We start from the raw sequence: 27,415 nt of genomic DNA on the forward strand, positions 1-27,415 counted from the left end.
TAGATGTAGGATTGCTGTGCCCATTCAGGAGATTTCAGAACTTGGATGTACCCTGCTATAAGCTCTCCTTGTATGCAGTCACTTTTTCTACAGCGTATGGCCACTTATACTTCTTAGGTGTTTTTTTTTTTTTCTTTTGTATTTAGGGTTTTTTGCTATTTTGTCTTAAGGGAATGAAACGTCTTAGAAGTAGCAAGTTGCTGAGTAGTGGGTGAGATGGCAGTCATACAGATATATAACAGGAGGAGTAAGAGGTTTGAGAGTGTATTTGGGGTATTTGAAAAACCTAAGTTGTTGAAAATGTTACCTAATTTTTTCATGCAAAAGGTGTCAGGGAAACACAGAGTCACTTGCACTGATGGTGTGGCTTCACTGCACAGAGTTTGATATTACCAGTTTCCTCCCTTCCTTTCCAGAGCAATCATTTTACAGAACATGTTGGCTGGCGAAAGTGGTGAGAAAAGGCTCTTTCCTGTATGCCACATGCATAGAAACATAGCTTATATTCAATGAAACTTAGGTGAATTATTTTTTTTAATTCTTGACTAGTACATATATGAGCTAAGATTAAATTTACTGTGATAAACCAAAACTGTACTAGTAAATACAAGTTTGGTTGTGCATTTCAAGCTGTTTAATTATCCTCTTTTCTTCTCAATGATAGATATTTTTTTTGATTTTTCTTTTAAATTATTTTGTCTAAAAAGTCTGGGTTTGTCAGAAGGTGCAGGAATTGTTAAAAATAACAATAAAGAATGCTTATTAAAATGATTCAAATGACACCATTTAATTAAAAAAACCAAACCAACCTAGACTCATAGAAGTGAGTGCTGTAAAACTAAAAGTATGAATGTCAACATAAAACATTTTTAGATAATTGTATATGAAAGGGAAAAACTTCTTAAAATCTTTTGATGACTGTTTGGCACATTTGTAGTTTTAATACTGTGAAATAGGTATTGCTAACTCTTTTTTGAAGAAGCAGCCTACAAATATTTATTATATATAAAATGGATACTTAAATGCCCTATATAGCTTCATAACTATATGTTTAAGTGCACCCTCAGCAAGTTTGCCAATGACACCAAGCCGTGTGGTGCGGTCGACACGCTGGAGGGAAGGGAGGCCATCCAGAGGGACCCTGACAGGCTGGAGAGGTGGGCCCATGCAAACCTCATGAAGTTCCACAAGGCCAAGTGCAAGGTCCTGCACCTGGGTCAGGGCAATCCCAAGCACAGACACAGGCTGGAGGATGAGTGGATCGAGAGCAGCCCTGGGGAGAAGGGCTTGGGGGTGCTAGTGGGTGAAAAACTGAATATGACCCAGCAACGTGCGCTCACAGCCCAGAAAGCCAACTGTATCCTGGGCTGCATCAAGAGAAGTGTGACCAGCGGGTTGAGGGAGGGGATTCTCCCCCTCTACTCTGCTCTGGTGAGACCCCACCTGCAGTGCTGCGTCCAGCTCTGGGCCCCCCCCCAACAAAGACATGGACCTGCTCGAGCTAGTCCAGAGGAGGCCACGAAGATGATCAGGGGGCTGGAGCACCTCCCCTGTGAGGACAGGCTGGGAGAGCTGGGGTTGCTCAGCCTGGAGAAGAGAAGGCTCTGGGGAGACCTTCAAGCAGCCTTCCAGTACTTCAAGGGGGCCTACAGGAAAGGTGGGGAGGGACTGTTTACCAGGGAGTGTAGTGACAGGACAAGGGGTAACGATTACAAACTGAAAGAGGGGAGATTTACATTAGATATGAGGAAGAAAATCTTTCCTGTGAGTGTGGTGAGGCACTGGCACAGGTTGCCCAGAGAAGCTGTGGCTGCCCCCTCCCTGGCAGTGCTCAAGGCCAGGTTGGATGGGGCTTTGAGCAACCTGGTCTGGTGGATGGTGTCCCTGCCCGTGGCAGGGGGTTGGAGCTAGATGATCTTTAGGCTCCCTTCCAACCCAAACCATTCTATGATTCTACGATTATGCTTCTATTCACATCATAAAATACAGACTTCTTCAGAAGAGGAGGGGAAAAATGTATTCTCTTCTGTGTGCTTTGCACATACTGATTTCTAGTCAGTGATCAAAAATTACCGCTGATACTGGTGGTGATTAATACAGCGGTGATATTTAAGTTCATGTATCAAAAGCTGTAAGTTTTAAAGTGGGTGTAACAGGAATTTAAATCATCAGAACTCGAAGCAAGACCTTGATTTAATATGTATTTTTAAATAGTTCCATTAATTCAATTTTTTCATGCCACACACAACTTGATAAATTAGTTATATCTTCCTATGCAGTGCATCCATCTTGTGACGCTATTAAGGCAGTGTAACTTAGATTACCTGTATAGTAGTGTCACGCAGTTTGATTAACGGAAAGGGAAAAACAAAGGTGCAAGCTTGAACTCAACCATCTGAATTTTTAGAAAGCATCAGAACAAAACTGTCAGCAGTAGAAGTGGTGTTTCATCTATGCATATATATTTATACAGCTTATTAATGAGTTATCTATAAGATAATTCAAAAGAGACTTCTCTTCCCACCCCTTCTTGGGTTAAAAAAGCAGATACACTGTTTTCAGGCAACTTTTTGTGGAGCAATTTGATGTAGGCAGCTCATTGAAGTCACTGGCTAACTTCACAGTGTGGCACAGGCTACTGTTCTATACCCGCCAATCAAAAAAAAAAAAAAAAAAATTGTCATCCAGACTTAAACACAATTTGAACTCTTAAAAAGAGTTGCATCATCCAGAAGTGAAACAGGTGTCTGTCCTGCTTGCTGTAGCAGATGAGCAGCTTACATCTTGGTCTGAGATGTCGAAATAGCATTTGATAGAATAAAATTTGGCAGAGCTTTGTCTTGCCAGCGAAGAGAAAGTTTCTGGTAGGAGACTTTGGAAAGCTGACAAATTCTTCATTTCACTGTTGAAGTTCCTACTCCTCCAAGTGAAAAAGGAAGCAACTGACAATTTTTATGAAGTAACAGACTTTGGCACTAAAATTATTAACTTACGAAATAGCAAGCAATGAACAGCCAGCCAGAGATATCCATGACAAATGGGTAGATCCTCTGCTGAGGAGTGTAGCTGGGGAGATAAGAACCCTCATGGACTTTGAAAAATTACATGAGTAACAACAGCTGTTCTGGTCAGGAATCTCCTCCATAGATCTGTTAACTTTTGACAGCTGTCAGACATAGGAGAGGATCCTAACAGTTTGTCAGCTTCTCAAGCACAGCAGGGTGAAAGATCAGTTGTAATTATAAAGATTGATACTGGGATGACAATTGAACTTCCTTCAGCCCAGTGACAAACCGTAACCCTATGTACTACATTACTGAAGTTCTTAGTAGCGACTAGAGCCGGAACAGTGTAGTAAATTAAACCCATTTCATTTCAGAGCTCTAGCAGGCAGTAAAATAAAACAAAATTAAAAAATAAAACAGTGTCCTATTTTCTGCTTGCAGTATAAATAATTGCATTCCCTGTGAAAAGGAAATCTGAGCAGCAACAACAAAAATAGAGAAAGAGGTGACATCTTGTTTAAAAATTCAGATGACATTGACACTCAGAGTATCACTGCTAAGTTGAGATACTGCACCATTACGATTAGTCAGCTAGTCACCCAACAGGGCATTTTGTCCCAGAGGAAGGTAAGAGGATTGTGTCTTTGTTAAGATTTGCCTGTTTGTATGCTCCAGATACAATGATAAATGAGATTTGACAGTAGTCTGTACTGGAAGCTAAAATGTGCCGGGTACCATTTTGGTGTTTCGTGGGGCACACTGTCCCTGAGCGCAGAAAGGCTGCCAGGAAAGAGTTGTAGCTGGCCACCCCTCTGAAACCAAACCTAGACAGCGCTGGCCAGAAGGCATGGAAACTCCATGAGCTCTATCCAGAGTCCACTGTCTGCCCTGTAGGAGAGTTCAGCAGAGTTGAAAATTGTCCCTTCTTTGTGTAAATTCTGGAGAGGTTAAGCAGAGATGAACCATTTACCTCTAAGTGAATTCTGTGTTGGTGCAGCTGTCCTTAAAGCTGCATAAACCTACCAAGTGCAATGTAAATCACAAGCTCTGCTTATATGGGATTTTTCATTTCTAACCATTTCATAAGTATATTTTGTGAAATGAGATGTTGTAGCTGATATACTCTGAACTTCATGGCTAATTTAGGCAAGGCAGTTTGGCTTTTTTATATTTTTCACTCTCACAGAAGTTACCGGTATTTTCCAGGTATTTGCAAGAACTGTTGCTTATTCTTATCCTTAAATATCCTAGCACCTCTGTCACTTCCAAACAGCATGCTTGCCTTACTTGACTACTCCAGGATTACTTGCTGCCAATTCAGTGGCTTTTGCCAGTGTGTTTTCAGGAGCCTATTGCTGATTAATCAAATTCAAAGCTCAGTAAGTCTGAATATTATATAATAGGAGCACAGATTTATTTCTTGGGGAATTCAGTGGCTTTCTGCAAGTGATGGGTCCAGCACAACGTCTTTAGCTTTAAATAAAATATTTTTTACAGCATTCTGATAGTCTACAAAATATTAAGCCATTTTTTATAAAATTTACTACTTGCGGCTTATTTGCCTAGCGAGGAAATAATTCTTTCCTCTTGCTAGCTGTATCTGATGTTGCTTTTTCTTTTCTTCCTTCTCTGATAAGCCATACATGTAGGTATGGAAACAACTAAGTTTTGATGGCAAATGAAGTAATTGTAGCAAGTGACAGAATATATTAAGAAATACTACATCTATAATGCAAAGCCTTCGTTTCACATGTTTTACTGTATCTATTTTTAACATTTAGAAAAATAATTGCTATCTCTTATAATGTAGCAGCAAAAATGTATTTTTTTAATGAAGATAGCTTAAAACATAATTACCAAACTATAAACACTAGTTTGATCTTGTTAGGCAATTTGTAAGCATCTTCATTTAACTTTCCAAACATTCAGACTTTTCTGCTCTTCCCTTGGAGTTCAAGATCAAAATTAATAGAGGCAAGCATGCAATAATTTAGCACGTAGCTCATAGTGAAAAATTAAAAGTTGTGTTCTTAAATCCTTCCTCAGTTGACTTTTTCCACTGGATATTTGTAATCAGTAGGTAAATATATCAGTTTGAATAGTTCATATTAAAATAGTTTTATTCTTTTATCACAGATATTCTGAATAGAAGCTTGTATTAGCAGTCTTCCTCTGCGGACAGTAACTTACATGACTGCAAATTACTAGCAACACAGGCAAAACCAAAGTAACTTATTTAAAGAATCTCAACATTTTTCACATTTAAAATTGGCCAATATGAAAAATGGTCGAATACTCTCAGATACATTAGTTATTTGGATTAGTCACTAAACTATGAAGCCAAATTCAATGTTTCCTTTGTTAATAGTAAACTTTCAATACTTCAATAGTTCTGAATGGAAACACCAGTCAGTTGATCTCTATCTCTCTTCCGATTTAATAAATATAACTCTTTGAATTGGGTATCTAGCACAAACACTGATATTGGTCCAGGTAATTTGAATAAAACTTTTTTTGAAAGAGTATTACACTTTGGAGTGATTAACGACCAAGTATCAATGTATCTATTAGGTACCATGATAGTGCTTATATGGTATTCTTCCATTTTTCCATAAAAAGAGGATAGAACTCATAAAAATTTACTTTATTCAGCACAAACATTGTTTTTTAAAAGTGCTGTATTCTTACAGTACTTTTAAAATTTTTTAAAAGTCCTGTAAGAATGTATAAATTCTTACTTTTTTTTTAAGTAAGTTCAATGCATAACTAAAATGTGCTGCAAAATCCTAATTTCTTTAGTAGGTAGGTCATGTAATTTATTTTCTAAAAAAGCAGAAGTACATAACGTTATGTGAAATGAGCCATTAGATCATGTTTCACAATTTGTGAATTATGACCTTATAGAATCCAATAGAAACCTTTTCATTATCTTAACTGAGACAAGAAGTTCAGCCCACATGCAAAATCTCCGTGTAAATCATATAATTTTAACCTTTGGGTCACAGAAATAGTCTCAGTCCCTGAGAGGGAATAAGAGCAGTACGGTATAAACAGCATGCATACGCATTCTTAGTTATTTCTTCAAAACTTACAGCTGCTGTCCGGTCCACCTCACAGCGGCTACTCAGAATGAAACAAGCTTCAGCATCATCCATTCTAGAAGAGGGGAGACAAACCTGTTACATACCAACAAAATACTTCTGTGGACTTGTGTTTCACAGTTTATAGTCTTGTATGCTTATAGAAACATAACAAAGAGCAAGTTTAGTCTATCTGTTCTCATGCATTCTCCGAATGTCAGCAGCAGTCACCTGGTGCACTAACTCACGGTGTACCGGTACTTCTTGACTAGGTTCTGAGAAACCTTCTTTCCCTGGTGCCAGTAGAAGCTGTGCCAAAGTAATAAAAGCAGAGTGGCCTCAAATGCACCTAATTTGCAAAATAAACATTTACCTGCTATGAATATAAAAGGTGAATAAATAGCACCAGCCTACATAGTGCATAAGGGTATGGTATGTACAAGTTATTATTGATAAGAATGAATAAGAGGGGGCAGATAACAACATAGACTTGCTTAGTGATGGCAGAAAGATGGGTAGATGTACTAGAATAACACATTTGGGAAAAATAACAGACATTTTTGTGTATGTGTGCATTAAATGAATTAACTATTTTCAGTCCATGGTCTCTTTGAGAACTTTTAATGCGTAATTGTTCTCTAGTGGGTACAGCTGGTCATGTTATAAAAGAGTGGTGGTGGAAATGCAGAGAAAAGCTGCCTACAGGTTTCGTCACAGTTTGCTTTTCCTCTCTTGCCTCAGATCTTGATATCCTTCTCCAGTGAACCCTACTTCACTTACTGGTACATGGATGTAAAGAAATAGGGACTTGGTTGACCTCCTTGGGAATACAGGACTTTCTGGGCAAAGTGAAACAGGATGATCAGAATGGCTTTCCTGGGAAGGGGAAAAGTGAGACACAAGCTGGGGAAAATGAACAGGCAATTCACTGCTCATTACAACAGCTCCATTCTGGAGTCAGGAATAGGACCTGACATTTCTAAATCTTTGGTTTCTCTGCCGCAAGAAAATGGCATTGGTGGTTGTTAGTAGTAGTTTAGGCCATCGGGACCCTAGGCTTAGACTGAGGGCCCATTCTTTTAGGTACTGTACAAATGCAAAACAAAAAGATAGTCCTTGCCATATACAGCCCTTGCCATATAAGCTCTACATGACATGGACACGACACAGGACAGCAAAAGTATATGCAAACATGGGAAACAGGAAGAAACAGTGTGACGATACCTGAATATAAAAATTATCATGGTAGAAAAGTGGTCTCACTAGATATCAGAGCAGAGAACCAACTGAAGAAAGGATTCAATGGAGAACACTGGGATTACTTTACAGATGGTTCTGAGAAATTCATCCTAGATTGAAGGGACAGCATGGGTGAAATCACAATGGGATCTGTATGTTAACCTGTTGAATGTGTGAAAGAGAATATTTCACATCAGAAGATTACCTCAGGAAGAACTGGGAGTTGCAGGCTAAGAGAGAATAAAGGGTCACTCCTTGACGCAATAAAGAACGGTAAGCCAGAGAAGGACTGCAATGGGGCAAAGTGATGTACTACATAAATATTTCCAGAGTGTTCTGAAACAAGGGTTCAGGGAGTTGAGATGATATAGGTCAAGAACAGAAATATAGTTTTAAGGGGGGCAAAAATGACAGCTTGTGTGAGAAAACACTTGCAAGATGCAGGCTCAGTCTACATAGGATGCTCTACGATATGACTCTAAGGATACTGGTTTTATTTTGGTAGCAAAAATGAAGGTCTGTTTACAACTACCTCCAACTAAACTGAAGTTGATGAATAGATATCCATTATGAAATGCAAGATGGTTTGTCCAACCTTTAGTTTTTGATATAGAAATAGAATCATAGAATCATTAGGTTGGAATAGACCTCTAAGATCGTAAAGTCCAACCATTGACCTAATACCACCATGCCCATTAAACCATGTCCACAAGTGCCACATCAACACATTTTCTGAACACCTGCAGGGACAATGACTCCGCCACTTCCCTGGACAGCCTGTTCCAATGTTTGACTAATAGTGATTAAACTGTGTGTTTTGTGTGAGATCATTCAGAGAGAATATAAAGAAGAGAGAAGGATAAAGTCAGGTCATTGTAGATTCCCCATAGGCACCTACCAGTAGGAAAACAGGGAGAGCCTCCAAAGATTAAATTACTTGAAATGGCAAAATCATTGTAACAAAGACAAACCAATATATCCAAAATAGTAATGTCAAATGCAGCTAATGTGGAGAAGTGAGGACAGAAGGCCATTTCTGAGCACTGGTTACGAAGAAATCATGGGAGCTGTAAGAGTAGTGTCAGCTAAGCTTAGAAGCAGAATTTGGAAGGTAAGGTCTTTAACAAAGTTGCAGGAAAGAAAATTCAGTTAAATTAGATGAGATTTTGATCAGAGCTGATGAGGTAGCTGGGATTGACCATATACATAGATGATTTCATAAGGAAATGAAACCTCACGTGAACATATTCACCTTTTCCCCCAATGTTTGTAATTTCTTGAATCACTTCAGCCACAGATGTCAAGGATAGCAACCTGAGATTTATGTCTATGAATGTTACGAATGTAGACAACAGAAACCCTAATAGCATCTGTGTTAAAAACATTAGAACCCACAGTATCCTTATAAGAGATGTGTTATTAATGTCCTAACAACTGAAAAAGCTTTGTTAATTACACCATTTTTATGTGTCAGATAACAAAATCTGAGACAAAAACCCCAGCAGTTCCACTGCTGGAGGATGACAGAAATTAAAGGGACTTAATATATTGAAGACAAATTTATGAAGGGAAAAAGAGTGAACATGAAGAAGATTAAGATTTTTGATGGTTCACTAAAGAAAGTGAAAGGACACAGAAAAAATATGAGGTCAGAACAAAACATGGGAGAAAGCTGTAGGGGAAAGACATGAAGCATGGCAGTGATATTCACTTTCTAGTGCTTGTCTGCATGGAGAATGAGAGCTGTTTTAATCAGTTACTGTGTTGCTTCAAATGCTGAAGAAGCTGCAAAGTTTCCAGTCATGCCGATGAACAACGTAAATATCAGTGTGATACTTATGACAGAATTTGTTCTGTTTTTATGTTAAAGCTGGGCACATGAACACTGTTCAGAGAACATCAAAAATTTGCAAAGTGAAGCTCTCAAAGGTAGGAAGCAAGACCGAATACTGTTTTTGTAAAGTCAAATTGTGTACTAGGGCATATAAAGAAAAATACAGGCTTTAGGTATCTATTTCCTACTTAGCAGTCAGCCAACTTACGGTATTCCTTTACTTTTTGGTGTGACCTTTATCATGGTATTTTGACATTGCATTTCACATATAATATATAAATTTTGATAATGAGACACTTCTTGATTTATCATTGTTGTTGTTGGTAACCATTACTTTATTTATTAGAAGTTTACCACGTGCCTTGTTATCTTCTCAGTACATTATGTTCTCATTAAAAAGAAATACAGCAAATTTCTTAGGTAGTGGGTTACATTTCATATTAAACGTTCTATTAAATTCCCACTATGCTTCTTCCCTCATGAGGGGTTGAAAATTATTCTATGACAGGTACATTCAATTACATATTCTGTAGGAAAAAGCACAGTTCTACAGTTGACTACCTCCAGGTTATTATAAGTGAAATTCAAGATTATCTTTAGGAAACAGCCTCATTTTTCTTCTTCTAATGTGTAGAACAAATGCCAGGTAAATCCGCACATGAATTCCTTCTTGAAATCAGCATGAGAGCAAAAAGAGGAACTTCTCTCTAAAAGAAAATTCCTAATCCTGAAAAAAACTTTATTGTATTTTCAAATTTTGAACAGATACAGAAGTAGTTGTTTTTTCACTGGCAGAAATCTGAGAAGGTAACACTGTTCACTAGACTTCTCACAGGTTAGATTCTCAGAAACAACTCCCCTGGGGTAAAGAAGACTGAATGACACAAACTCAGGCAGGTACTGGCTTAATTTTAGAGATCTATATTAGTTGCTGAATACGGTCTTATAAAGAGCAATGCAGATAAGTTAAATCAGTTATTTGCTAAGAATCACCTTCTCCCTCTTTGGAGAGTTTAAAGAGATGATACTCCTACATGAATTCAACTGTGAATTCCTTCACAACTTCAAATGATTGAGCAATGGTGGGGGGGTGTTTGAGGAACTGTGTTTGACTGATATGTTTTCATTAATGTCATTCACTATTAACTGGCAGAGAGGATTTTTTAGAAATTCTGGAAGTATGCGGTAAGGGGAAGGACCTGAAAGAAGAGTATATGGAGGTATAGCAGAGTAGTTGCTTATACTGCTGGGCTGAACTTATGAAGAAAACAAAACGATGCAATGAGTTCAAACTGTGACAATTATTTCGGTCTACTTATTTTTCACCTTCAGATGGTCAGGAGAACTACCATCACATTACATTCTGCTTATCTGTGCTGTTTTTTCAGAAAAAATCACAGGCACTCTGTTTCAATACCTTTAAAAACTGAGACAGAAAAGACAGTGAAGAAAAAACAGGTCAAATACTTGTTCCTTGAAGAATTTCAGATATTAATGAAAACAAATTATATCAAAGAGTCTTGCTGTCCTTCTAGCACAGCTTTTGTTGTTTGTCAAACTTATTTATCAATTAGTATGTGTGAAACAAAATAAAAAACCAATATTGATCAGTATTTGCCTACTTAGCTCTCAACAGGTCTTGATCTTTTAGTGCTGAGCCTTGCAGATAGATGACTCTTTGGGACCACATTGGGATTTGTAACACCCTTCGGACCTGAGCATCCACCTCAGTAGGACACAAAATAACAACATAATAGTCCTGTGAAAAACATAAGCGGGAAGAGTCATGTCATTTTTTTTATGTTACCATTTATTGTTGCTAGAGAATGAGTTGACAGAGACTCTGGATGTCAAAAATGTCTCTGATAATTCTCAAATTTACTTGACAAAAATTATCTGAATACATGTGTTTAAAATACTGAATTCTTTAATAAAAATGGCTGGACAGTTGTCAGCTGCTCAAAAAAGACTTTGTGGCAGTTAAAGTCCATTTAGAAACATTTTTGTTTCCATGTGATTTTTTTTTTTTTTTTTGAGACAATTTACATTTCTGTCATTCTATCTGGAAAATGTAGGAAGTTTTCAACAATCCAAATGGAATTGTCTTCCCCACAATTTTTTTCCTCTACATTAATGGGCAGATCCAAACTCTGTTTCCTGTGCTACAGACAGTCCTGGTTAGGAAAAGTAAGGTTGCTCTGAAGTATACATGTGTGTATCTATGAGAAGGAGAGATAAATGGAGACTGAGAACTTAGGACAGGCTTGTCACAGAAGCCTTCCTTAGCACACACAGACCTTCCCAGAAAGCTTAGTGCACTGGATCCAGTACATCATCTGTATCCTTCAGCTTCCCATTTCAACTGTGAAGGGAATGTATATAAGCTCTTTTAGGCTACATAAGTCCTCTTCTTTGTCTCCAGTGTATCACAGAGACTGAGTCATTCTTCAGGCTAGTTAACTAAATTTAGATTTGAATGTGTGTTTGCATCTATAAAGAACTGGATTTCTTTGTGCATTTGCTTATGCCTCTTACTAGCTAATTATTTTGGAGAATGTTTTGGATTTGGGACTTGTCAAATTGTTGCTCAGCAATTTGAGGATTGTATTTTTGTGATTTTTTGCACTAGTTAATGAAGCATAGTAAACAGGTAACTTAGTAAAAGACACAGAGAAGATTTAGTAAAAGAAATGGTCTGTAGCAAAGCTAATGATAATGAATCCAAATTGCTATCTCTTGTAAATAAGAATTTATATGATCAAAACAAGTCATTATCTAGGGAATATGTGTACACTAAGAAAATTTCCTGTGTACTCTTTCAAAGTCTTTGTCCCTTAAAGTACGTCTATTTGTTCCTTAATTTCAACAATTCCAAAACATTAGCAAAAAACAAAGCAAAGTGCGAAAATCAAAAGATGCTTTGACTTGTGAGGAGTTTTGAATCCAGTCCCAAAACAATAGCAAAAAATAATTTGAGCGGTTTTCATTTATTTTCTATTTTGGGGCAGAATATAAGGAATTTGCATGCTGTTTCTAAAAGGACAGGTATAATTCAACAAGACAGTAATTCTACCTATTTAGTCTATTTACTTCAGTTTAAAATGACATACTGTATCTCAGCTTCTCATTGCAACTACAGATTCCCAATTCAGTCAGCTATTCCCAAATTCACTTTTACAAATTAAAGACCATTTCAGAAGGCTGTCTGCGAAAAAAATCAGTGTTTTGAGGTTTTTTCTTTTTTCCACTGTAAGTACCTGCAATCTGGGATGAGCATAGAATTCATTTAAGAAATCCATAAGTAAGTCAATCTTCAGAGAGCTAACACACAGCACAACATGTTTTTCAGTCTGAGCTCTGTGTCGACTGTAGTTACCACCAGACTTTTGCCTCTCCATCCACAAATATGCCAGCTGTTCAAACTGCAAGAGATGCCAATTATCAGTGAAATATAGACAAGCAGATGTGCAGTACAACTCTATCATGACTTAACAGTGTTGCACCATTCATCTCATGCCTCTATGAAAAGCTGCCCTTAGCTCACAATGTCTTTTTCTTTGTATAAAGTTCTCTAGTAAATGGGTGAGATGAATAATAGGGTGCTTGAAAGTCATGGCAGTAAAGCCAGTCTCTACCACACACAAATAGCAGGGTAAATCCATTAAAATATGAGATCATAATAAATCTCAAGATTTTAGAAAAGAATCACAGGAACCTTATTTCCTTTATGTAACTTATGCTTCTCGGCTCTCTTTTTTTGGTGCCATGTGACATAAACGCTTCCCTCAAACAAAAGGTTAAACTTTTGCACCCTTAAGTGTATACTGTGAGTATAGACACAGAGATAGAAGTACCATTTTATTTAGTTTGGGCAATAACTCTTCTCAGAGATTTTATAATGTTCTGAAGGTGACTTTCTGTATACTCTCTTATCTGTCTTGTAAATTTAGACACAACTTAAATACACAGCAGCTGTTAATACAGAAAATTCGCCTTTCCTAGCTGACCAATATATGCAGGCTAACAGTAAACGTTGCTATACTGGACTGAATCCTTTAGACTAAAGAGATTACTGTAACAATCAGTGCCACTGTAACAATCTGTAATAAAACATACAAACACCATTTCAAAGCTTCTTGTAATATGCATTTAAAGTTGAGCTCAATTTAACTATATACCTGTGTGACAGCTGCTTTTTTTCATCCACGTTCAACTAGTGGAGAGACTGAATCACGAATAATAATTTATTTCATATCATAGCAGAACAAAAATTCAGGAGAGAATGTCTTACACATGCTGTGTATGGAAAACTATATGAAGCCCCATTATCAGTACAAAGCTATGGAAAAAGGTAGCTAATAATAGGTACATTTATATGAAAGGGCAACAGATTACAGGTTATTTAATGCTAATGCAGAGGTCTTATGCCTGAAGTGTATATCAGAACTACCTGAAAGATGAAATTTCTATTTCGTACGAAATTCCAAATTTCTTAAACAAAGTATACTTTAATTTTCAATAGAATATATATTTTACTAAACTTCCACTGAGTGGGAATATAATTGGGTTAGTGCGTATGTCTGTGTATGCAGACATTAAACATTTAGATATAACTAAAAAGTTCAAATAATTTAAAGAAAATTAATGCTGAAAACTTGAGGTTCCAACCTCCCAGTGTTTCTGGTTGTCTGCTCACAGTGAGCTTTAGTTCACTGTCAAAGAAGCAACTATGGCTGTGTGAGAAACACTGGCTCTTCATCGTCTAGCAGGTCTACTATGAGCTTTGATGAGCATGCACAATGTCTCCCCACATCCCCTTTTTGTGGCACGAGGTCTGGATGATCACCAGCTGCGGAATAGTTAACAACTTGGCACGGCTTCCCATGTAATCTCAGGGTTTCTGTCATCAAGCCTCACCTAATGAGCTGGGAAATGTTTGGTACAAATTTAATGAAACTGATTGACTCCATGAAATACTTGGATTTTCATAAATCAGCCTTTTCCTGTTGAAACTGTTAGAAGTCCTAAACTTAAGTAGGCATCAAGAATTCCTAACTGTGCTGCTGGCTCTGTGTGTGTGTGTGTACCAACATACACATCTGTGAACCCTATTTGCTTGAGTTGCAGATTTAATGTGATTTTTTTCAAGTTAGCACTGAGCTGTAAGAGTAAGAGAGGAAGTGGAGAGAACCAAGATTAGAAACAGGGAGAGCCTGCAGAGGAAATGCTATACTCATAAAGAAAGTGCTGGCTACTGTTGCTTTTTTTTTTTTTTTTTTTAACTGCTCCATTAATAACAAAACCATATCTCAGGATGAAGGAAGGGCTCTGTGGTACACGACAGGAACAGAAATCTTTCACCAGCACTTGAAAATTGTTATTAGGGCTCTGGTTTTTAGTATAAATCTAGACTATAGGAGAACAGACAAAGGAAAAATGAAGGAAAAAACCCCAGAATAGGAGGTATAGAAGGTGGTTATTTCTTCTGACATTTTATATGCAACAATAATATCGACAATAAATTATTTCAGTCATTATTATTTTGTTTTTAAAACAATTCTAAAGAGAAGAAAAATCCACATTTACCTGTATGGGCAACACCACAAGTGCAACACAGATCATAATGACAACAAGCAGCTTTGAAGGCCATATCTTGGGTGTAACATCCCCAAAGCCCACAGTGGAAAATGTCACTATGCAGAAATAAAGGGAGTCAAAGAGAGTCAACCTGTTTCCTGCTCGTTCCAGATGCTGAATTCCACAAATACTATGTAGAAAAGAATGAATAAAGACACGAAAAATAAAAACTGTACTTAGGGTCAGTTCAAGTTTGATGACTATATGTGCAGTTAACTATTTTCAGAATTCATAAATTGCTTAGCAAAGACATTTTTTCAAAGAAGAGTAAAAATTGTATCAAACCAGAAGTGTGTTTTTAAAATGTCATTTGGAATAAACTCATTTTTTGATTATTTGAATATGATAGTCACAACTTTGTTGCTAGGTTTTGCTTAGTGGCTGTTGTGAGGGAGAGGTGGTATATAGAACATCATGGATTGATGCAATTCCTTTCTAAACCAGAACAACACAGATGGTATATAGTTGCCACCATTCAGAATTTTTTGTAAACACCTTTTAACTTTTTCAGGGAGAGTTTGCTGGTATGGCCAAGAAAATGTACATACTGCTTTCTTTAAATCTATCACTCTTTATGTTGGTGTTTATCCCTTTCTGTGGCAAGAGTTATTAGCATGAACTAGTTATGAGAGTACGTGTTGCATACAAGAAGGATAATGTTTGTAGAAATGGGTACTGACTGTCTAGAATAAATTGAATGTGAGAATTGCAGGCTATCGAGTTGTCAGTGGAATAAGTGTCCAGGGTCAGCCTGCAGGTAGAAAGTGGAAGATGCCAACTGGTATGAAGATTCTGCTTGCTAAAAGTACAGAATAGAAATATAAGGCTTGGTTGTCTTTAATAGAAGAACAAATGAAGTTCATTCCTTTCAGTCACATCCTATGAATGAGTAAATGGTAGCCCAAGTTAATTTCTCTTGTAATCAGCATGATGTGGTTTTGGTTTTGAGAAGCTATAGCAGGATCTGTCCACAGGTCTTACTGCTATTTCATATGGTGCAGATTTTAAAAATATTTCACTTTGAAAAAATATACCACGATAATGAGCTTCTCAAGCTGCAAATATGATCCTCCCTAATACAGTAGAATTACTTACATCAGTTCAGGCTTTTAAATTGTATTCACATATGTGAAGAAAATCAATGTGTGAACCACTGAACAATGTTTTTTCCCCCTAGAGTTAGCAGAATGATTTCTCCTCAGGCAATTAGAGATAATTGATAAATAATTATTATTAAAGTATTCCTTAATAATTATTCTAGAACATACCAAAGACAATTTCTTCATATATGGTATCCAGATGGTAATAGTTACTCATTAATATGTGCCATGGTAAGATCTTTGCATCACCAGGGAGACCCTGTGTTTATAACAGCTTTAGCAGTTGTTCTTCTGTTCTCTGTTCTGTTCTCCAAAAATAATTTAGCTGTGGGCAGTGGCATTTCCAGAACATATGGATCAAATTCCCAGTTTCCTTTTCACAGTTCTAGCATTTGTAGTTTTCACACATCTCAAAATGTTCTAAAAAGGGTGGGGTTTTTTCCCTGTTGTTTGCATAAGTTTCGTACTTCAGTGAGAACTGATACTTTTATATTCCTATCCAATTTGTCCCACATTTTCCACTGGAGTTGTAATCTAGATCTTCCATAATTTCACTATGTTCCTAGTTCTTTTTTTTTTTAGTCTATTTTTTTTTTTGACAAAAAAGGATAATTATATTTTTGTCCCTGAAAATATTAACAGGACTGTAAGGAATTATGCTAATGAAAGGGTTTCTTTTGGTCTCAGCCAGGAAGTTTTTCAACTAAATCCTTTTCCAGTGTTAACTGAAAATAATGGAGTATACTGCAGAGGCATCCAAGTATGGAAAAAGAAGAATTATTCACATGTTTTATGTAATTTTGAAAGCAGAATGGTGACGGATTCATTCATAATAATAATTCTTCATTGTTATTATTCCTGACCATCTTGGTGCATTTTCTTCTATTTAGTTGTCTTCTGTAGGTATATCTCTAAAACACATAACCTTGACTTCAGGAATTATGGTCACAAGGGCCAGGATAGCAGTAATTACACTGAGCTGGGCTCCCATATAACAGGACTATAACACCACTCCACTAAGTATGTTAAATATCTGCAGATGGGTTTGTATTGAAGCATAATGCATGATCCTATCATTGGTAGAAATGTGTTTTTTTTCTGATGATGGTGCCTGTGAAATTGCTTGGTGTTTATATATGCAAAAGGGTCAATTTTGCCCTTCGCATCTGACAGGATGGATTAAAATGTAAAAATTTAATACTCTAGTGGTTTTTTATATTTTCAAGGAATGAGAATTGTTTATTCACTTTTTGTTCTTTTTGTAAAACCATAAAAAAATTTTTTTAAGCTTGCTGGTAGGAAAACTCAATTATTCATGAAGGAGATATCATCTTCATTATTATTACACTTCATAAGCTTTCCATAGCCAGCCCACCCAATCCTATTGTATAAGTTAATATGTCATGAACCATTTCAGCCTTTTCTAAGTGAACTGTAAAATTCCCATCGAATTTAGTGAGACCAAGATTTCATTTTATCAGCTATACTCCTTTATAGTCCTATATTTTCCTATTCCTTGAAGCCATCAATATAATTTTGTGCCTGATCCAAAATGTTGTGGATTCAAGCTGTTTCTCATTGAACTCAGTGGGCATGAGCCAAAGCTTCTCACATTTAGTTATCAATATTAAAGTCAGTAAAGCATAGGAGCTATTTCTTCTTTGCTGAAGCAAAAATTCAGCTCTTGTAACAACTTGTTGAACAAATTAATTTCTTTCCTCAAAATTACTTGCATCTCATTTGCAGTTCTACAAATTGTACTTGAAGCCCTAACCCTGAAAACAAAAGAATTGTAAATCCAAAATTAGGTTACCAAGTCTTAATTTTGCTGGGTGTTTTGCTGCTCTAGCTTTTAATTTTACTAAAGCCAGAGATCACAAAACTGCAGAAAAACCTGACTTCCAAGAGAAAACTTTATTGGAGTCTAATTACCAAATTAAATATTGCCTCTTTTACTCCTCCCCCAAGAATATGATACTTTAATCTCACCACCAGCACCTCTAAAGAAACATTACTCAGCATCTATAGCATATTCCTATCTATACTGCATAGAGAGTGCAGTGGAAAGTTATTGGCTGTCCATGAAGCCAAGTGCACATGGATTAGTTATTTTATTCCCCACAACTTATTGACATCTTTTAATATAACCTAATTCTTTATAGTAATAGTAGTATCAACTTCTTTTTTTCTTGTAAATTCAGTGTTAAGCATTATTTTTAAAAGATGCATGAACACTGCATGTACCAATACGGACAGTCTATGTTCTCGTCTGCTTTCTCATATTTCCTGACATAATGAAATATGTAGTAACTTAGACAACATCTTTTTGGCTGTTTCGATATTTTATGGTGGTATTTTTATCTCCTTGTTCTTGTTTGCTTCCTCTTCCTCTTTCATCCCATGAAGAAACAATAATTTCCTTGTTGATCCCTGGACAAACATAACGATTACAAGCAGGAAAGGAATGTTCAGCAAAGGCAATGCTCACTCTTTCTTGTGGAGAAAACAAACCACTGTAATAATAAATATGCAGAAAATGCCTAATTAAAATACAGGGCCAAATTCAGCACCTTCTATACCAATTTTAGGTTTCCTGTAAAATCAGCAAGGCTCTATTTTCATAGCGGCTCTAAGTGACCAGTTACAACAAAACAAAATTGGTTCAATGGGGAGCAGATTTAGTATTATTAAAAAACCCCACAGAAACTCAAACCATGGGTCTGCCAAAGCAAAAGTAGTATCAGAAAATTTATTACAAACTTATGGAGAACAGAAGCGTGACTTTAAATGCTCTATTACCACTGCACTTGAAAAACAAATAGTAAAGATAGTAACATGTAATCTCCAAAGATTAGTTATGTTTAGTTTAGGTATCATTTGAACTTTTGAGTGTTCAGTCACCATTTTACTGGAAGCTTTCTTTCCAATTCCAGGAATCTTTGTTTGTTTGAGTATTTTATGTGCCAAAACTAACTACTGTTTGTAAATAACCTTTCTCCACATGCAGTACAGAAATAAATACTGTACAGTAAAATAGCCTCTGAGATTAAGACAGATTTTTGCCATACTGCAGTCTATGCAAGCATGTCACAGAAATGGACATAACATGAAATATTTGCAAGTATTGTATACTAACTATTTGTATTTATAATGAATTATTTACAGTCTATTTTATATCAGTTTGTATTCTCATTTGTCAGTGTGGCCAAATATGTCTGATTTCTACATTTTTATTTTTGTTTTTAGAGAAAATTGTTTTTTACAGGTACTACTTCTTGAATTCTAAAAATAACACACCAGATGCTGAAGGCAAATGTTAGAGATGCTTAGGTGTTTTCAGGATTAGGTAGCAACTAACAGCATTGTTCCCTTTGGAGCTTAACTCTGAGCTTCAACTTGTGCAATTACTTTGTTGTGTTTTAAGTAGCTAGCTACAGGGACTAGCTAATGAATATGTAGAAATCAATGGGGATTAATTTAATTGAGTTCAGTGAGATTCTGTGGTACAGGCTCAGTACTTATATATTATAGAAGTTACATCTCAAATAACGCAGAAATATATTAATACTGCATATTATGTAAGTGTTCCCGGTAGTTTCTCGCACCCAAAACTCTTCAAAGTTTCCACTTATCCTACGCCAGAATGGTGATGCTAGAACAAACTACAAATTAAATTACGAGGATGATCAGGGGGCTGGAGCACCTCCCCTGTGAGGACAGGCTGAGAGAGTTGGGGTTGTTCAGCCTGGAAAAGAGAAGGCTCCAGGGAGACCTTCTAGCAGCCTTCCAGTACCTGAAGGGGGCTACAGGAATTGGGGGGGGAGGAACTTTACCAGGGAGTGTGAGGGTGGTGAGGCACTGGCACAGGTTTTCCAGAGAAGCTGTGGCTGCCCCTCCCTGGCAGTGTTCAAGGCCAGGTTGGATGAGGCTTTGAGCAACGTGATCTGGTGGAAGGTGTCCCTGCCCATGGCAGCATTTGGAACTAGATGATCTTTCAGGTCCTTTCCAACCCAAACCGTTCCATGATTCTGTGATTGCTCTGTACTGCCAATTGCTGTTTTTATTATTTTAAAGTTTTCTGATGCTACTGTCACAGGTTTTTTTTCTTTATGAGAAAAATTTGAATGAACCATCTGTCAGCAAAATTATTGATAAACCATCAACTGTAGCAAATATCTGGGGGTAAAATTCAAATATAGTGAAATACTGAAGAAGACAACCATGTTAACTTTCCAAGAAATGCATAGGCGAGCATTTGAGACATTCTACCACTAAAATGGCTGTAACTATCTGCTTAAGGAAATGAAGATTTGGAAGAGTTCACCCAAGATGTTTAAAGAAACTTCCTCAATCCTTACACTAAAATAAAATGTGGCTCTAGAACAGTCCATCCTTCAATCTCACTCTGGGAGGCATGTAACAGCTCTTAGAAGTCTGATAAAAGTATAGAGGTTTTGCCTGAAATTGACAAAAGCTGCTCACTACTTGCCAAAGATGCTAATATTAAGCCGGTGCCAGTCTTTAGTCCTCAAAAAAGTGATGTTAGGACTAATGCTGTATCTGGGGAATGTCCTGCTTTGTACAGAGGCTGGAAGTTGTCTCTGTGGGGCGTTCTGTATCTCTAGGCTCTGCTGTAGAGCCAGATGCAGTTTTGTCCTATATTTTAAAATTAGACTTTACTCGAAAAGCAATTCTCAGTGCTTGTAGAATTAGTATAACGAATCATTAAATGCTCAATTTACACTTCACAAAACTCTGCACTGAATACTGATATAACTGGAGTGACATTAAAGTGGCATTTTTTTCATTCATTGTATCAGGTACATACGGAAATACTGTATGTTGACTTCTGAATGACAACACATGTCCTCTGAATTTTAACTATCTTTTTCCTATGAGACACTACTGAGCTGTGTAGTCTGGTCCTACAAAAGGTGAAGCCGTTGCTAACCACCTCACTCATGACCTAAAAATCTAATGCTTTCTGACCTCTGATTCTCATGTAAATCATGAAGAAGAGGCAAAGAAAAAGAACAAGGGATGCAGAAACTACAGCAAATAAACGACTGAAGAGACAATCAGAAAACACTCTGACCAATAATAAAATGCCTATCCTGTCCAAACACCCTGAAGTGAGGTTTTAAGTTGCTGAAAACCAAATGCTTCAATTTTTTCTAAGCCCTGTGATGCTTTCTCAGGTCTTTTATAAAATATGTTGTTTTCTAAACATTTATTTTCTGAAAAGCAATCTTCCATAAATGGCATTAAAATAGAAAGAAAAAGTTTGACTAGTTTTAGATGTGCAATTTCCAAAATGTTAAAATGACAGAATCTGGTACAATATATCAGGTATAATATATCATATTTAAAAATTACAATAAGAAGTTCCAATTTGCAATTTTCATTCCATATAGAAGGCTTTACAGCTGTGGGAATAACTGAATTCCAGGACATAGAAATGATTAAATGCATCCACAAAAGGAATAAGGGAGAAATGCTCATTGGAAAGATGATGAAGATTGTTATGCTGTCTTTAAAGTAAGTCAGTAGAGAAATATACTTGCTATTCTTAGCTGATAAAAAATGATCCTACCAATGCAGTAGATCATGCTGAAATGTATTCACTGAATGGACACAAAAAAAAAAGATACTGCTGGACATTGCGACTTCTTAATATTCAAGGACAAAATTCATGTTATAAAAAGTATCTCAGATATTTTTGCAGCTCGCAGGACACTTTATCAGACAGTCCAATGCAAATCTTCCTATTTTTCCAGAATATTTTATTTTCAGAGACCAGCATATGTTTTCATACAACACTCTCCCTTTTTTTCAGAGTCACAGTAGGGAAGGAAAAGACTCGGGTTACTTCAACAGGCTTTGAATCAAGCGCTTTTATTCTGTGGGACTTTGAATACAAGCTGAGGCAGGAGTGAAGAACTTCTTCTTGGTGTTTGATGTTATCTGTATTGCTCAACCATAGTGTCTAATATAAGCGTTTTCCTTCCCCAAAGATCAGTGCGTTATATGCAGCTAATGATTGCAAAATCTCAACTTTATAAAAATAAACTTCCACTGGTAAGCCATGTGACTTCTAGAAACCACAGAACATCTTGTTAAGCAGAATAGGATATTACGAAATGACCAACTGTATATAAATATTTGTTGAAACTGAGTGAGAACCTTTCTACTCCTACTGCTGTGTTTTGTGAAATGAAAAGTGAAGCTGCAATAAAACAACTCTGGTCATTGAGACTGCAGAAGTAGAGTCCCACTGTGGGCAGCATTCATCTCAGTGTATTTCCATAAAAAGGTCTGTGCACACTTCAGTCTGTAAGTCCAAAGAACTGTCTGGGGTTTTTTATGCCCCGACCTTTGACAGTAAACAAAGTAAACCTTGGCTTTCCGACGCCAGTGAATCAATACTGTTGCAGCTAAGAGCCTGCTAACACAAGGACTCAGTAAGCCTTCAGGAAATAGAATCCTGCAGTCAGTACTTCAACCACCAGATACTCTTCACCTGCAGGGCATTACAGAATTAGGAAATATTATCTACCTATCCCTTTCTCAGGAAGAATAATTAAATCATCTACTTATAATATTGAGAAATTATATGTGTTGTGCTGGAAAATTCAAATGCAAACTTCTAATTTAATACACCCGATGCATGATGCTTTGGAACATTATGCTTAATGTTTCTTCAAACATTCTTAAGAGTGTAACAGTTGTTATGCAAACCACCCACACTCCCTCAATCAAACTGAATTAACAATTGAAAGATTCGTTATTCGAATATTTATTAAATGTGTGTAAGAAGCAAGTAACCTAGCATGTAGAATCAGGATAGGAATTGGAGACAGAGGTATTGATTATGACCAGGTATACATATATTTCATTTCCTAGTGACAGAACGCAATCCACAGTTACCCTCTTAACATATATAATAAAAAGTAATAAAAATCCTTATAAATATGAAAAAATTTCTGAAGAATGCAAACTAGCTCTAGGACTGTGTTTGGATATCTGTCTGAACCTAAGTTTGTTTTGAGGTAACTCATGGAAAATTATACTCAATTTCCAAAGCCTGGTATTGTACCACCAACACTACAGAAGTTGTTTAATTACGTACTCAACAGATTTCAAACATCCTAAATCTGGATTTTAATCACCATATTTCTTAAAAAACCCCAACTTTGAATCATAGAAGGTTGGCTAAAAGTAGCCAATAGTAATAAAGAAATCGAAGCTCAATCTTTTTAAACTATGAGATCAGGTTATATGTACTATGGAAGCACCAATTTTTATCTTTTTTATTATCTGCTCCTTTTTGAAGAAAGTAATCATTATTGGTTAGACTGCTACTGGAGAGATGGAAGATCCAGCTTCACATTTATCTTCTATGACTGTGAATTCAAACCCACATCCTGCTTCTTTCCTCTTTAGTGGAAAGATAGTGACAGAGAGGGATGGTAAGAAGAGGCAAAAAAAATCTCAAGCTGGATGGATAAAGTTTCTAAAAGGAGTGACAGAAAATACAGCCAACATCCATACTGGATTAGGTAAAAGGCTCCTCTAATGCAGTGTCCTGCTTCTACTGAGAGCAGTGACAGATTTTTAATGAAAGAATAAACAAAAACAGCATGGAAAAATTCTCCCCTGAAATACTCTGCCTTCATTAAAAAAACTTGCAATATAACCCAGTGTGCATACCCTAGTTGTGGTCCAAGAGCAGACTTTCTCTGAGGAGAATCAGCTCTGTGTCCATCCTAGCTAGGTACACTTCAGTCCCATTACAAACATTTATTTGTTGTAAACAAGCCTGCAGCTCCTGGGCCTTGAAGTATCCTCTCTAATGTCTACATGTATTCTATACCAAATATACCATATGGTAAGAGTGTTTCCAGACCTCACTGAAATGTGTAATATCTTTCAATGCCTGGAAAACCCCAGATGACAATCTTCCTTCATTGTTGCTTATTAGGTTAATGCAGCTCCTTGTGTGCATCTGTAGCGGTAAAACACCTTAGCTTCAGTCTACTCAGATAGTTTGTCCACAACATACCTAGTTTACTAAATTGTTGATTCCTACATAAGCTAGGCCATTGAATTAAACAAATGTTTAGAAAAAAGAGTTGATTGCATACGATTTTACAAACACTTGAGACAGAATCAGTCTCAGATGATTTACAACCTTACAACTGTTACAGCATTATGATATAGTTTATAAGTTACTGATAAAATTATTTTATTCATTTTCAACCTAACTCAAGTCATACAGTATTTTAACAACAAATGGATTTAATTTTATTGTGAAGTATTCATTTTGCTTTATATTCAAAATCTGACAACAACTTCTTTCCTAGTTCCTTCCTTGTAGGACAGGCTTTTTGTGGAATAGGATTTTGGAATTTTCCTCCTATTTTTCCTTCAGTTCTAGTGGTCAAAATTGTTTCCGTACAAGATTTTGCCTTTTCATTTGATTCCTAAGGACATTCATCATGGATCTTCCTTACACTTCCATACATTTTAACACTTCTTTGACAGCCTCTCATTTGTCTGCATTTTGACTGCAACACTTGTTTGCCGCTCTTGTTGCTGCTTTTAAAAAATAGCTCCTTCAGGACAAGCCAAATTATGCTCCTCCAGTTGCAAAATTTTCTTACTAATTACACTGTAAACAAAAATTAATTTCTCAGAAATGTAGATACGTAATATTCAGCAAGAATGGTCTTTCTTGCACTGCTTATCCTGTGAAACTCAGGCCAATAGTAAATACAGGCTGGAGTGGTCTAAAATTTGCAAGTGATTTACAGCAGATATCACTTGTCTTATCTACCTTAACCATAGGCATGAGGGGTGCAGCCCTTTAGAAAGCTCATAAATGAAATTTTCCTTTCCATCTTAAATTTCATGTCCATAAAACATATATTCTGTAGCAGAGACACCCAAGCTCTGTCAGAAGTGAATTTTAGTTGGAAGAAGTAAATGAAAGATATGGGAGAAACTGATTTCTGCTTGCCTTATTTATGATATTTCACTCACAGTCTTTTAATATGGTATTGCAGCCAATTCTCCCTGTCTGCATTAAGCTCATCTTTTTCCCAGAAATTTTCATTCACATTTGTTTTCATCACTAATTATCTAAAAGGACTGCACAGTACAATGATAATGATGACAATCTTCATCATTAGAAGACATGAAGAACTAAGTCAGAAAGCTGACTTTTCCTGAGCCAGAACGTAGGCTCTGAGGCCCCCTTGAAGCACGGTCCACCTCACAAATTCTACCTTTCTCATTCCGGATCCTATAAGTCTAGCTTGCAGACTGATTATTCCATATAGAAGTATTTTTCTATGTAATGTATAACCAAAGCAAGAAAAAATAGTTATGGAATATTGCTAGAATGGAATATTTCTATTTACTAGAAACAGCTTTTCATATGTCTACTGAGCTTATGGCTTCTTTTATTTGGCAAATAATACCTCCCCTCAAAAGGGAGAAAAGCACTTCTTGAGAAGAGTAATAGAATATGCATTTGGAAGACTAAAGGGTGAATAAATAGAAGACCCAGACACGTAGGCTAGAAACTGAGGAGAAATACCTGTTCCTCATGGCAGCTGCTTGCTGTGCTTTATATAATCTTTCTGAGAACAAAGGGGAGAGGTCTGCAGATACGCAGACAGATGGAACATGATGGACTTGAACATTTTGAGAAGCCCAAACCAAGACTGCTATGAAATGCTGCAATTATGTAGGAACACAAAGACAGAGATCTGTTGTGTTCCTTCTATTGCACAATGTTTACGCTTACAAAGAGGAGTTCATTCTGCAGATGAATATTTATACATCAGTGAATGCAAAAGCTTTATGGTAATTTAAACGAGGATGTAATCTGCTCCATTTTGGATTTTATTATTGCACTATTACTTACTTTTTAAGTAGATGTGCGTATGTGTATTTTCATGGACTAAAGATGCTATTTTAAATAATTGTTCAAGACGCTGAACAATGAACTTAAGCATATTCTCTAGTATTTTTAATATTGAGACTATCAGTGAAAACAACAGCACTGCATACTACTTAAATTATAAAGTTCTGCTGTTTTAAAATGTAGTAACCCCCTTATGTTTATAAAATGAAGCAAGCAGACAGGTTTGTTCTCCAAGTCACAAGTTAGATGGACTGTTTTGTGCATCTCTGGATGTTGGATAAAACACACCTTTATGGGTCAGGAATTCAGGTGATGGGAAACTTCCTATTGTTCTCCCTTCTGGAAAACTTAAATTTAGAAAGAGTATTGAAAGTAAATAGCTGTAGTCAGATCACATCAGGCCAGTGGTGTAGGCTTTTCACCTTTCAAGTTATGCTGTGAAATCACTGACTCATCATTGATCTTTTCTCTGTAATCATTATGAGTGTTTCCCTTCAAAGTTTTTGTTGTTATGTGCACAAACATGGCATCATTTAAACTTCTTTCACAGGAATAGGTGTTGTCACTGTTGGTACCTCTGCCAGTGAGGTCACCTGTACAGAAAATAAGGGTCTCTAGTTAATGTCAAAACTGTAGCCTCCTTGCCAACATCAGAAACAGTTTTGCTTCATTTCTTTGATTCCTTTTAGCTCTTACCAACTTGTTCCAGTCTTGGTGTATTGTCATCACCTTCCTTATTTTTGTGGAGAACTCTTGAGATTGTGAAGGCTAGTGACAAGAGATGGATAGATTATTAAATGGGAGGATGACTGCAGTCTAAGCAACAGTGCAGAAAAATCTGACCAATAATTACACAGATACCTCTGCAGGTTGCCAGTGGGCTTTGCTGGATTTGGGTCACAGAAGTAAGTCCTGTGCATGTACATTTCTATTAGTGTGTTCTCAATTTAGCTGCCATATTCCGTGATATTCTTAAGGCAGTGAAAAGACTGTTCAAACAGGCAGTGAGCAAAACAGAACCATACACTGCGTTGCTGCTTTACAAGGATAATGTCCATCAAGCTGGTTAAATGAATGGGTGGCTGTATGGGCAGTCTCAAGACTGGTGTCCAGGCTCTGATGTCCAGGCTCTGTCTATTTAGAATGCTACCTGCAGGCTCACGAGAAGAAAGTTCACTGAAAAGAGCAGTACAAGTTCCAAACGGGTGTATGGAAACTGCAATGTGACTTAAAGCATATCCTTCCTTTTTTTTTTTTTTTTTTTTTTTAACATTCATATGGTATGTTCTGGCTTCTTTATTTAATAATAAATTATTAAAAAAACAAGAGCATAAGTTAAAATGTCTGTCACACAAATATATTTGTGTTCCTAACGCAAAGGTATTTTTACTTCAAAGTTGACCCCTTGCTGACCTACTGGCTTAGTTAGAGAGAACTTGTTTGGGCAATAAGCAGGGAAACAACCAGTGAACAAGATATAATTAAGCACCAGGCTTAATGCTTAGGTTTGCCAAAATACCAGAAATGGGGCAAACGTTAAATAGGGGTTGTCTAGTGGGGTGAAAATTATAGGAGGTAACTATTAGGAG

The 27,415-nt window shown here is 36.7% G+C and overlaps 1 protein-coding gene across 4 annotated transcripts in view; it reads right to left on the minus strand.

Moving 5' to 3' along the window:
• Window positions 1-27,415, minus strand: part of KCNT2 (potassium sodium-activated channel subfamily T member 2) — a 148,771-nt gene that overhangs the window by 55,312 nt on the left and 66,044 nt on the right. For all 4 annotated transcript variants that reach the window (XM_086462572.1, XM_086462571.1, XM_086462569.1 and 1 more), the window contains 4 exons: window positions 14,745-14,925; window positions 12,416-12,580; window positions 10,781-10,917; window positions 6,098-6,161 (listed from right to left, as the gene is read on the minus strand). In XM_086462572.1, the coding sequence (XP_086318698.1) occupies window positions 6,098-6,161; window positions 10,781-10,917; window positions 12,416-12,580; window positions 14,745-14,925 (547 nt within the window). The remainder of the gene's footprint in view (window positions 1-6,097; window positions 6,162-10,780; window positions 10,918-12,415; window positions 12,581-14,744; window positions 14,926-27,415) is intronic.

Source organism: Leptosomus discolor, chromosome 3 (assembly GCF_034619465.1).
Source record: "Leptosomus discolor isolate bLepDis1 chromosome 3, bLepDis1.hap2, whole genome shotgun sequence".
Taxonomy (NCBI): domain Eukaryota; kingdom Metazoa; phylum Chordata; class Aves; order Leptosomiformes; family Leptosomidae; genus Leptosomus; species Leptosomus discolor.